The sequence below is a fragment of the Squalius cephalus genome, assembly GCF_949319135.1.
Source record: "Squalius cephalus genome assembly, chromosome: 24".
In the NCBI taxonomy this organism is placed as follows: Eukaryota; Metazoa; Chordata; class Actinopteri; order Cypriniformes; family Leuciscidae; genus Squalius; species Squalius cephalus.
Window position 1 is genome coordinate 13,066,584 of NC_137145.1, and position 13,574 is coordinate 13,080,157.

Genomic DNA, 13,574 nt, shown 5'->3' on the forward strand with positions numbered 1-13,574 from the left:
CTGCAGTGGTTAACAGGATTTCTGTGTGTAGATTGGAAGAGATGTTGTTTAAACAATACAACCATGACTTCAATGAAAGAGCTGCAGAAGAGCAAGGATTGTCAAGAGAGGATATTAGATTTTTGGAGATTGCAGAGAATTCTGCCAAGCTTCAGGACAACCATTATACCTTGAAGTTACCCTTTAAAAAAGAAAATGTGTATCTTCCTAACAATTTCTCTGTGGCAAAACAGCGGATACTTGGATTGAAGAGGAGATTCCAGAGAGATGATCAGTTTCATCAGGAGTATGTATCATTTGTAAATGAAATGATCAAAAATGGATATGCAGAGCAAGTGCCCACTCATCAGCTTAAACGTGAGAGCGGAAAGGTGTGGTACATTCCTCACCATGGTGTACGTCATCCCAAGAAGAGGAACTTGCGGGTGGTTTTTGATTGTGGTGCTGCATTCAATGGAACATCTTTGAATCAAGTCCTTTTACAAGGTCCCAATTTCACAAGCACATTGATTGGAGTCCTCTTGAGGTTTAGGCAGGAGTCTGTAGCGGTCATGGGTGACATACAATCAATGTTTCATCAGGTTTGGGTGGCAGAAGAGGACCGGGACTTTATCCGTTTTTTGTGGTGGCAGAACGGAGATTTTACAAAAGAAGTGGCAGTGTTTCGCATGAATGTCCATCTCTTTGGGGCTGTCTCTTCTCCGAGTTGTGCTGCCTTTGCTTTGAGAAAAACAGCCGATGATCATCAATCTGAGTTCCGAGAAGAGGTTGTTCAAACTCTCAAAGAAAACTTCTATGTAGATGATTGCCTTAAGAGTGTGGCTTCTGAAGATGAAGCAGTTTGTTTAGTTAATGATCTTTCCATTCTTTGTCAGCGAGGAGGTTTCACTCTGACAAAATGGAGTAGCAACAAGCGCACTGTCCTGCAAACCATTCCCGAGGAGCACCGAGCCAAAGAGTGGAAGGAGCTGGATCTGGACAGGGACAGCCTGCCGGTTGAGAGAGCACTTGGATTGCTGTGGTGTGCTGAGACTGACTCATTTAAGTTCAAAATGGAGGTCCAGGAGAAGTCCTGCACAAGACGTGGGATGTTATCAGTTTCCAGTTCAGTATATGATCCACTTGGATTTTTGGCACCAGTTGTGCTGCCTGCTAAGATCATGCTACAGGAGTTATGTCGGAGGAATTTCGGATGGGATGAGACTGTGCCCTACGACATTTTGCGTGACTGGACAAGGTGGTTGAAGGAGCTGAATGCACTGTCTGAATTCAAAGTTGAGAGATGCGTTAAGCCCATAAGCTGTGGGTCTTGCATAAATGCTCAGCTTCATAATTTTTCTGACGCAAGTGAACAGGGGTATGGCACGGTCACTTACCTTAGAATCCAGAATAGCAACGGTGACATTCATGTTGCCTTCCTCATGGGCAAAGCCAGAGTAACACCTTTAAAGGTCATCACTGTTCCCCGTTTGGAGTTAACTGCTGCTGTGCTTGCTGTTCGTGTTGACCTGATGTTAAAGAAAGAGTTGAGGCTCCAGTTGCAAGAATCTGTCTTTTGGACAGACAGCACATCTGTGCTCAAGTATGTCATGAATGAGGACAAGCGTTTTCATACTTTTGTTGCGAACAGAGTCTCTATTATCAGAGAAAGCACAAAGACATCACAGTGGCGATATGTTGGCTCAAAAGAGAATCCAGCTGATGATGCATCCAGAGGAAGGAGGGCTGGAGATTTTATTAAGAAAAACCGATGGATAGAAGGTCCCAAGTTTCTGTACAAACCAGAAGAGGAGTGGCCCAAAAACCTTGTACACACTGCAGTATGGGTTGACGACCTCGAGGTCAAGAAAGAAGCTGTTGTAAATGTGGTAAATACTCAGGGTTCACTGAAGGGTACAGATTGGCTGATGGCTTACTTTTCAGATTGGAGGAAACTTCGAGTAGCAGTTGCCTGGTTGCTTAGGTTGAAGAGGATATTATTGTTGAGAAGAATTCGCAAGAGGATGGAGGCAGATATTGCTGATGCCAACAAGCAAAGTGCCTTGGTGCAAGAGAGTCGAATAGTTAAAGGTGCAACAGGAGGACAACCTTTGTCAGCAGAAGATCGTATGGAAGCTGAGCTGGCCATAATTTGCTACTGCCAACAGCAAAGATTCCCTGAGGAGATCGCTGCTTTGTCTTCTGGAAAGGATATAGTGAGCAAAAAGAGTACCATCTATAAGCTGGACCCATGGTTGGATGATGGGCTTTTGAGAGTCGGAGGGCGGCTGACACGAGGCTCTTTGCCAGAAGACACAAAATATCCACTACTCCTCACTAAAGATCAGCATGTGTCTACCCTCATACTGAAGGATTTACATCAACAGCTTGGGCATAGTGGGCGTAACCACATGTTGTCTACATTAAGGAGGAGGTATTGGATCACAGGTGCCACCTCAGCTGTTAGAAAGATCATAGCAGAATGTTGTTTCTGTAAAAGATATAATGGCCGGATGATGGGGCAGAAGATGGCTGACCTACCCAAGGAGAGGATTCTGCCAGACCATCCACCATTTACCAACACAGGTGTTGACTATTTTGGACCAATAGTGGTGAAGAAGGGAAGAGGCACAGCGAAGCGTTATGGTGTTATCTTCACCTGCTTGGCCAGCAGAGCAGTTCACCTTGAATTGGCTACTTCTCTTGACACAGATGCCTGTATTAATGCTCTGCGCCGATTTATCAGTAGAAGAGGACAAGTGGAGCATTTTCTATCAGATAATGGTACAAATTTCATAGGGGCAAAGAGAGAACTTAGGGAGGCACTATCATCATTGAATCAGGCTAACATTCAAGGAGTTTTATGCCAGAAGGGCATTAAGTGGAGTTTCAATCCTCCTGCTGGGTCCCATTATGGTGGGGTTTGGGAGCGAGTCATCCGCATGTTGAGGAAAATCCTCACTGCAGTTCTCCAACAGCAGATGCTTGATGATGATGGTTTCCATACGGTCCTGTGTGAAGTTGAGGCCATCTTAAACGATCGTCCAATCACCAAATTGTCTGATGATCCAATGGATCTTGAAGCTCTGACCCCTAATCATATTCTGTTGCTGAAAGGAAAACCGACATTATCTCCTGGATTGTTTGATGCACATGATTTGTACATAAAAAGAAGGTGGAGACAGGTCCAATACATTTCCGATCTCTTTTGGAAGAGATGGGTGAGAGAATACTTACCTTTGCTGCAGGAGAGGCAGAAATGGAATAAAACTAAGAATAGCCTCAAGTCTGGAGACATTGTGACCATTATGGATCCAACGGCGCCTCGAGGCTCCTGGCCACTCGGAAGAGTTTTGGAAACATTCCCTGACTCAAAGGGGTTGGTTCGCTCTGTCCGTTTACAAACTAAGACCAGTGTTATAGACAGGCCTGTAGCGAAGCTTTGTTTTTTACACGAGTCTATGGGCTAAGGGGTTTTGTTATAAGTATCACTATTTGTATTTATGTGTGGCTCTTTGTTATGTGTTGGGAATTGGTATGTTGATTCATCCCAATTAGGGGCCGGTATGTAAGAGCCATTTGGTCTTTATTTAAACCTTATGTAAGTGTGTGTCCAGTAGGGGTCTCTCTTTTGGGTAATTGGTTGCTGCATATAGGTAGGAACCTTCCTTCAGGTGACATGTGTTGCTGGAGGGAAGGTGCACACAGTTTTTTGACCGCTAAGCTATGCTACACTGTATGCCATGCTGAGGAAATCTGTATTGGTGAAGGACTTGGAACTGTGGATTTATTGACTGTTTGTTGGACTCTTGCTTACTAGAAATGAGGACCAGTCACGGTAAAATAAATCTACAATGTAAGCATATTAACTTGGTGTGGACATTGCAGTGAATAACACCCAAGCGAGCGCGTCCATTAACAAGCACCTTCCAGCAGCCATCAGCTGCTTAAAGTAATTGACTTGGCTGCTTACACTTATACTCGGATCTGTTAGTGACTTGAATTTATGCGTTTCAAAGGCAACACTATCAACGGCAAAATGAATCTGGTGTCAGGTGGTACAGGTCAGTGCTCTTTAAGTTGTTTATGTTCATTATTATGTACTTTGAGACAAGGTAATTTAACGCCATTTGTTTTGGAGGAGGCGTGGCTTTGAAGAGCACTTTGAAGGGAGGGTGGGATCTCATGCTTTCAAAGCTAGATCGCCATTGCTAGCCTCTCCGAAAATTACCTACCTTTAAGTATACTTTGAGATTTAATGCTGTGCCTTTAAGACGCGCTCCCTCCGCATGTAAAATGAGCAACAGCAATCAATAAATTGATAGCAACACCCCAAAGATAAAAAGAACTTGACACAAACTTTTCCTTCTCTTTGTGTAATAGTATTTGGTTATCAGGCTAACAGCATAGCATACTAGCTTTACAATGTTAACTGTTAAGAAAAGCTTTCTTGATTAGTTTGAACAAGATATCTACTTCTTTGCAAATCCTGCATCACATTCCAACAGATTTAGAAAATTCACACTGAAAAGTGCAACAAAAGATTTGACTGGACTGAAATGATCTTTGTTTCTCTGGTGACGTATGCCAGACTTCACCAATCAATTACTCTGCCCCTTTCTTACAATCAACTGCAAGCTCACACTCAGATCTGCCTTGATCCAATCAACAACCGATGCACAGAACCAAGTCCCCGCCCTACATTTTTTTCTTTTTTGATAAGAAAAATAAGATCATTAGGATGTACGTCACAATACTGAAGAAAATATCTGTCGCTACTTCCATTACATTGCGACCTTGAAAGTTTTAATTCTGGATGATATGACCTCTTTAAATCCCAGGGAGAAACAGAATAAAATCATGCATGATTTGTAAATGAACTTAAAGAGCTCTGTAAAAAATGCCTCCGTTTTAAGGAAGATCATTTCAACAAGCTGAACTGTTACAAATCACATAATGATGGATATAGAAAACATTAGTATTGCAGCACAGAGAAAAACAGGGGTAAGAGTTTTGACAATAGAAACAATAACAATGCAAGAAGCGCCGATCACACACACAGCAGACATGTTGTACCTAAAGACGCTCTAAAGGAAATCCTTCAAAGACAGCTGTGCAAAAGGGTCCTGTCCCGGAGCTCTGAGAGGACTTGAACTGGAAGGACTAGAGGCTGTAGAGAGCTAGTTTAGAAAGAACGAGATAGATTGAAGGGGTCCGAGGAAAGCCACACACACAAACACACACACAAGAGGAAAATTAAGAGCCAGACAGGCTAGATAATAAAAGAGAGGTTCAGGAAGAGAAAGGGCTGTTTGCTAGCGACTAAAATCCTTCTCGTTCTGCAAGGTTGCGGGATGGTACTGATTTCCTGCGCTAACACTACTACAGAAATGAAGCAGGAGTGGCGGGGGGCACCATATGTATTTCGAGCTGAAATTTAGGTGTGATTGTGGAATACATATGCTTCCCCCAGAGATGTGTGAAGGCCACCATGCTAGCTTTCTTATTCAGAACAGCGCTGCAATGGCACATGAGGGTGAACTAACTACAGCGCATTCTGAATAAAGCCTCTGGCGTTCTAGAGTGGCTTCTAGAATAGAGCATGATCAGTCAGGGTTGACCTGATGGCTTTATTCCGAAAAAAGAATCATGGGGCTGGATAAATGCAAAAACTGCAGAGACCTATGGATAACTACTGTGCTCTAAAATGATTGGATTAAGGTGTGGTCAAATTACCGAAATTTCACGGGCAAAAAAGATCCAATTGTCTGTTATCTATAGTCTAGTGAGGAAGCAGAACTCACACAGAAATCACTTTCAAACCAAGCAACTTTGAAATTGCTTGGGGATTGAAATCTGTGTGAGGAAATCCAGATCGTGTGAATTCCTTTAGAAATGACTGGATTTTGTCTGCGAAAATTCACCAACTCAACAAAAGTAAATCTGATCACACCTTAAGGCTTCCAAATTTGATTTGTAACCTTATTATGTGTGAGGTTATACCTGTGCCCCTGAGATTGGGCCAAAGGGATTGGCCGGCCGCATCACAGGCTGCGTGTACATCATGGTAGGCTGGGTCATCATGGAGCCCATTTGAGGTGGCTAGGAAAGGAAATAAAAGAAAAAATTAAAGGGATAAATGAAACAGAAAGCAATGTCCTGTCATGACTTTTTGGGACAGTGTTAGCATCTGGAACTTTAAATGCCAATGGTTTATAGAGTTCCTCTGTTCACATTGTGTTTGACAGTACTGAAACTCAGCAAAGAGGAATGTGAGCCAGTCTGAACTCAATGTTCTCATCTGATCAGACTAAAGTTACTGTTTAACGCCACCTGAGCTACATAACACAACAGGCAGGAGAAGTTACACACAGAAACACATTTTTAGGGTTGGGGGTTGGGTGTCTTTGGAGCAATTCATATTCTTCTACATTAGTTCTAACTCTTAACAAAAAAACTGAGGTAAATACAGGATTTGGACTGGAGAATCTAAAATGTATGAGTCATAATAGCAGTTATGTAAGTGCAGATGTTGTTATTGAAAAGTGGCTCTCTTTTAACCATTAACCACGGCCTGCGCTGCTTTACCTGTATGGCTTACTCAACCTCTATTATCGAGTATAATGTAAAACTCTAAAAGAGGAGAGGAAAGGAAACACTCAGTGTTGATTATAGATAGAACCTTCATGTCCATGTGGATTTAAATGCAAATAATAATAATAAAATGAATGCATTCAATTTGATTATTTACAATAAAATAAAATAAAATAATTAGAATATATTTTTATTATTAACAATAAAAACAACAACAGTTATTATAATAAATATTTTTCATTAAAAATAAAATTACAAATCAATTATTATTGAAATAATTATTAGGTGCTACATCAGGATCTCTTTCACTTAAATTATTTAATACAATTTAAATGATAATTTAAAACATAATTAATTAAATTGTTTTATTAAAAATAAAACTTAATGTATAATTATTAATAAAATAAGAAGCTACACCAGAATTATAACATTGGTTCCCGCTCATGCTTAATAAATAAGTAAACAAACACCAGACCATCCACACTGGGGAAAAAAAAAAAAGTGTTTTTCAAGAACATCAAATGATGCCCATCTTTTTTTCTTAAAGCCAAGGGCTCATGGAGGAGAAAGCAATGCAGAAAAACCCGCAAACATGATGAATAAAACACAGAGAAAAAAAAAGATACAGGTCTCTTTTTTGTATCGTTGACCTGCACTCAATGAAGAGGTGCTTGGAGCTCTAGAGAGCCCTTTATCGTGTTCTGCACACCCACACTACACTGACAGCATCACTGCAGTCTCCGAATACACAGGAGTAGAAAAGATAATACTTCTGACACTGATGGAGTGAGTAATGCAGTAATTTCTACTCACCATTGTGTATCCCATCATTCCTGTGGGCGTCGTGGCAGGGAAGGCCATGACTGAGGGAGCCTAGGAGGACACATTCGATGTTAGAACAGAAATACCACAGGTGAAACATCATCAGGTTTTTTTTTTTTTTAGCATGAAAGAGCGATTCTTCTGAACACCTTAAGTGAGAAATTTCCACTCGTGAAGCCATGAGATCACAACTGCCCCAGACACGCCATCTCAGTCTCCACGTTTACACACGGCGCTCGGTGAACAAAGGCAACTTTGTGCAAGTGGACTAACAGAATGCTCTTTTCAAAATGTATTTTACTTCAGTATTTTAGCTTTCTCTCTTCATGGAGAGTCGCTCACATCTGGGAAACATTGAAGATGTCTTTACACACAGAGCATCAAAACAGGGATATGGGCAAGGAGATAAAGAGGAAGAGAGCGAGAAAAAGTGTGTGTGTGTGACCTCTTTGAAGGCAGAGTGATTAGTTGCAGGTGCAGAGCTCTGGTGGAAGAGAGAAGCTCTTTGTGAAGGAGCTGTGAGATTCTCAAGAAGGCCTTCGGTAGCCACAGACACACTATTATTTCCTCTGGTGCTTCGCTCCTCTGAACGGCCTCCTAAATTCAATGACGGTGACCAAATGACCAATAAATTGTTAAATAACCATTTTAACGAACACAGGGTAATTTACCCATGAACTATGATAACTTCTGAAAAAGCAGAGGAGATTGATTTGATGTCATAAAAACCTTTACGAAGCTGTGATGGATAAAAGTAATAAGATATTAAATTAATTGACATATTTCATTGTTCATGCTAATTTTCCCTTTAAATTCAACAAAAGTGACAGTAAAGACTAATACATTGTTACAAAAATATTTTTCAAATAAGCGCTGTTCTTTTAAACTTTCTATTAAGGAATCCTGAAAAAGAGTGTATATGTCCTCAAACATCACAATCATTTTCAACATTGATAAGAAATGTTTCTTGAGCACTACATCTGCATATTAGAATGATTTCTGAAGGATCATGTGACGATGAATACTAAAAAGTAATGTGTTATGGCAAAAAAAAAAATCAGCTTTGTAATAAGTTGTAATAATCAATCAATTACATTTTAAATGTATATTAAACGGTTTTAAATTGTAATAATATTTTAGAATATTATGGTTTGATTAAATAAACGCAGCCTTAGTGAGCTTACTTGTTTTGGGAAAGAAAAAAAATTCTTAAAGATCCCCAAAGTTTTACAAATTCTCTGAACACTGTTGTGAATCTATCAACTAAACCTTGTGTGCTTTTCTGTGTATATCACACCGAATCAGAACAAATTGAAATGAATCTCAAGATGATGGAAGGTAAATATGCTGGCAGAGTTGTGGAATCTCATTAAGATACAAAACGGTACAATGTAAACATGGAAATGTAAACTTGTATCTAGACTAGGGTAAGCAAACAGTTCAGCTGTACTGCATTCTTAGGAGAAACATTTAACTCTGCAGGATTTAATGGGCCTAATCATGCTGATGTACTTATAAATCCATCAATATCCTGTTTAAGAAAAAAAAAAAAATCTCTGGTGGAAGTGTTTCCATAAGAACGTTTACCAAGGCACGTTATTGATCTGAATCAAACAGTTGGGCGTACCTTGTATTGGACTTTGCACAATGTCCAGTAAACCCTGCACTGGAAACACTAACCCATTGATTCACGCCAAAATGACTAGAGTTGTTTGCTGATGGCGATAAACAAATGAAACCGATGAGGAAATGGTAAAAGAGGAAGAAAGCTGACAGCCATGCCGAGATAACATTTTGTTAGATCAGCTCATCGGTTTCAGTGCAATTTTGTTCACTCAAACACACACACACACACGCACAGGTCATAAACTGTGACCAAAGCAAAGGCGGTGTGGTGGGGTTAATAATCTCATGCGTTTCAGAGAAACGTTCAACTCAACAATTCGACTTACGTATTGTGGGAAAAGCATGCCGTTCTGTTTATCCCCCGGACGAGAACAGTTACACAACGCAACAAACAAAATTAGAGGGCATACAACACACCAACATCTCACATTGTAAGCTCACACAAACACATTGTAAACACAGACAAGACACAATACATTCCAGCTGTTTTTGAGGGTGGATTACAACTCTGTTCCAAAAGCTAATGGCAACATTAGAAACCTAGACAACAAGTAGGCAGCAAAATCATGTTGCTTTATAAGATACCTCAATTTGGTCAAAATAAAAGCAGAATTGCATATATATTTCCGAAATAAGGCCAGAATGCATTGTGACAACCCCACTGAAAAAATAATGAAAAGTAATGCTAGAAAATAGTACTACTAATTAAAATACTATTTTATCCAACATTTGTGTAAAGTATCAAGTTGTTGGCTAAGCCAAATGCTAACTTCAAAGTATATGGAATCAACTTCCAATTTGGAAAAGTACAACAGTTGTACCCATTCAGAAATTGTTAAACAAACACAAGAGCACCAACAAAGTTATTCACAGTTAATAATAAACAGATGAAGTAAATGAAATGCATCCAGTCGAACTTCCATTACATGACAATAAAACCTGTTAAGCAAATGTTTAAAGAGACAGAAGTCTCTATTGATCATTGTACACCTACAGAACAAATGTTAGCTAGCCATTTTGTGTCTGTATACATCGCCATCCAATCATTGGACTGCCATTTTGGTCACATGAAATTAGATTTTGCTATTGTACAATGCTTCAATTCAGTCACTTATGATGCTGTCTTAGAAGGTAGCTCCCCATGTAGAAAGCGAGGCAGCTCATCAGGGTTTGGAACAGAGCCCATGTTTCAGAATCAGTGGAGGATCTCCAACTATTATCCGTCTATTGGTTTATGACAGCTGTTTCTAGCATGAGTTTTGTTTCCTTTGAGTAAGAGAAAGCACATATTGTTTCCTCACCATAGTGGCAGGGTTCCATGTTGTGGTCGGAGCCATCTTTGGTTGCCAGTTGGTTCCTCCAGTCAACTTCTTCTCTCCGGGTTGAATCCAGTGGATGTCACTGAGAAGGAACAGAAGAAACAATCATGATAAAGTTTGAAGAACACTATGAATTTAGATTGAGATGAACCGTAAATGTTCATACTTCTTCATTGTTCCATTTCCAATACCGAGATCTATAAAAAAAATAATTTAAAAAAGAGAGAGAAAAACTTGTTAGGACTATGCCAGTCATTGCGTAATGCTAAATTCGCCTTTTTAAAATCCTATATCAATAAATAACATGAAAGTTGCTGTTCCTGATTATTACTACCAGAATACAGACAGGGCTGCATGATTTGGGGGGATTTTGATTACTATACTATAAACCGAGCAGCTCTGAGACACTGAAAACTGGATCATGAGCTGCATGTGTGCCATGCTTCACTCTGAAACACGCAGTGCATATTTTCAATTATGCAATCTTTGCGATTCAATAATTGCACCAAGCCAATTTTATTTCAATTAATCGTGCAGCCCTAATACAGAGTGTAACAAAAACAAGACGCTTACTGCCCACAAGGTTGGCCAGGGAGGAATCCAAGTCATCGGAAACCAGTTTGCCTGCTTGGGCGCTGGGCGTCAGGCCCTGGTTGGGAGAGGCCACTGTGGGTTTCAGGAGGCCACCTAAAATATCATCTTAAACAAACAGAGGAGAGGGAATGGGAGAGGGATAAAAGACGCAGACAACACACACAAACACAAAAAGCACAATTAGGTTGGGTGGAGCAAGAGGCAGCTGGCCTCAGAGCAAATGTTGCAGGACTGAAAGTGAAAGAATGTGGGTAAAATCTTGTGAAGTCAACTCACCCAGACATGCAGTGCCATGCAAAGCCAGCGGCCCAAACAGATCAAACCACACAGTGAGAGGAGAAAAAGAGGACAGGATGAGGAACATCCCAAAACATGACTGTGCAACTTAATGGTGGTCTTATTTTGACACGACACAGATTCACAATAAAAGAAATGCTTAGAAATTTAAGCTAAATTCAAGTCAACTTCTATAATGTACCATATTATTTTGTTCCCTTTAAAATAACATGCTTGAAAAGACCAAGAATGTGTATTAAGACGGTGAGTTTCTAATTTAACATTGATTGGTTTTAGTCATTTTTTATTATGTGTTGTGCTAACCACTGCTCCAACTGATCTCCTGATTTCAAGCAAATTAATGCTACAAGGTTGTTTTATGAGAAGCCTAATGTGGGATTTTGTCAGTGCAGTGTAATAAGATGTGTGTTTGAAAAGCAAGTTCCAAACATGCAGTATTGAGAACATGACACAAAAGAGATCAAGTGCTTAATCACATTGTGATCCCTTTTCTTATGAAAAAAAAAAAAAAAAAAAAAAATTCACACAGCTAGTTGAAGCATGGTCCATAAAGGTCCAGATCCAATGGTCCAGATCTACTCCATAAAGGCTCTGGGCCCCCAAAACACATTGGCTTTCAGCAGTAAGATGGATGTGAAGCATCATGTAGAGAGAAAAGCAATGAGTGAGTCACAGCAACTGGGTTAACATCTCTCTTACCAGTCGAGTCTGTGCTGTTGGCGGCCGACTTATTGCCGAACACGGAGTCAAAGTCGACATTAAGGCCTGTCGAACTGGGAGGCTGTGCAGCGGGAAGTGCAGAGAACCCTGTGTTAGAGGAAACAAGGTCAGACTTAAAAAAAACACACCACAAGCAGGTTCACCTACACGTAATGGCTGGAGAAATGCCAGAAAAGTCATTTTAAGCGGTGGTTAATGTTTTCTTCCAGTTCATGTGTAATGCATAATTGCCATCAATTTAAATGAATAATTTCTGTTGTAGTCGAGAGACTTCCAAAAATGTCAGCTGTTTGACTGGGTTAAGCCCACAACATGATTGTAGCAACCTCAAAAAAGCAGCTATTTAACTTCAACCAACAACAGCATCAACTTCATCATGCCAACCTATCCTGTCAGATAAAAGCTCCTCATTTATTCCCCTTCTTCATTGTACCTGTAAAGTTTCAACTACTATCCTAAATGAGTATGAGCTATTTGAGGTAAAATGACTAATAAAATAAATAAATAAAAATAGGGAAAGTCACTAGATTTTATATTATCCTAACTTTTCTATTTTTTTATTATTTAATTTAATTAAATAAATTGTGATAGTTAGACTAATTACATTAAATATGCAAAATAAAATATAAACATTAGATGAGAAACAAAATTATAAATGTTGCCCTGCCAACTAATTGAAACCAAATAAAAAATTACCAAAGACTAAAAATAAGATTAAAAAAAATTCTAAATATTAACAAATACATGCTTTTAAAAAATAATAATTATACATACACATACATGAAAGCATATACATAATACTAGAATACCATTGACTTGAAGGTGACATTAATGAGGAACTCTGCGAAAAATGATTCCTTTATTACACTGATTAATTGTTATTTTCAACTATTCCAATAGATAATTAATTGGACTAAATTAAGATAAACTATTAAAATGGCAACCCTGTTAAAAACAATTATGTTCATTATAAAGGTTGAAAACGCGTTGCAAACTGAAACTGTGAGCCGAATGTCTGAAACAACTTCCAACCTGTTCCTACTAGCTCAACAAAAGCCCACCTGCGAATAGAACAAAAAAGGACAAGAGACCGCTGTAGGAAACAGAAAGATAGAGACAGGCTGGAGGGACGACACCTACCTCCGAATAGTCCAGCTACAGCGGAGGGCTCAGAGTGGAAGAGAGGAGTGTTAGGGTAGGCAGCCGGAGAGCAGAACGAGTCTGACAGGCCCAGAATAAAAGTACAGGAGAGCCAGAAATGGGAAAATTAGTCAAGTGAGACAGGAATATGCAATAAAGAAGCAAAAATAATATCAGGAAAGAAATTATATAAAGCCTGCATACTATATATTTAAGTAAAGAGGGTGAAGATAAAACAAAACCGTCGTTAAATTTTTTTTTGGGAGGTAAAAAGCACTCAGAGGGGAAACCACGGGGAAAAAAACGTCACTATGTTTCCTGAGGTCAGAAAACATAAATCACACTGGGACGTCTGTACCTGAGAGGAAGCAGCCCATCCGAGCAGAGGGCTCGACGGGTGACGCAACCGAACTGCTCGAATCAATAAAGGGATTGTAATTATCTGGAGAACCAAGAAATGAAATTGACATTTGGGAAATACTT

The 13,574-nt window shown here is 39.6% G+C and overlaps 1 protein-coding gene across 21 annotated transcripts in view; it reads right to left on the minus strand.

Moving 5' to 3' along the window:
- The window catches only part of picalma (phosphatidylinositol binding clathrin assembly protein a), a 45,749-nt gene that overhangs the window by 5,556 nt on the left and 26,619 nt on the right, over positions 1 to 13,574 (minus strand). For 3 of the 21 annotated variants that reach the window (XM_079861599.1, XM_079861602.1, XM_079861588.1), the window contains exons 15-24: positions 13,450 to 13,533; positions 13,092 to 13,172; positions 11,931 to 12,038; positions 10,914 to 11,039; positions 10,507 to 10,537; positions 10,323 to 10,422; positions 9,348 to 9,371; positions 7,387 to 7,446; positions 5,983 to 6,081; positions 5,056 to 5,159 (exon numbers count right to left, since the gene is read on the minus strand). In XM_079861599.1, the coding sequence (XP_079717725.1) occupies positions 5,067 to 5,159; positions 5,983 to 6,081; positions 7,387 to 7,446; positions 9,348 to 9,371; positions 10,323 to 10,422; positions 10,507 to 10,537; positions 10,914 to 11,039; positions 11,931 to 12,038; positions 13,092 to 13,172; positions 13,450 to 13,533 (806 nt within the window). In that variant the 3' untranslated portion in view covers positions 5,056 to 5,066. The remainder of the gene's footprint in view (positions 1 to 5,055; positions 5,160 to 5,982; positions 6,082 to 7,386; positions 7,447 to 9,347; positions 9,372 to 10,322; positions 10,423 to 10,506; positions 10,538 to 10,913; positions 11,040 to 11,930; positions 12,039 to 13,091; positions 13,173 to 13,449; positions 13,534 to 13,574) is intronic. The other 18 variants (XM_079861608.1, XM_079861590.1, XM_079861589.1 and 15 more) reach the window with 12 other exon arrangements.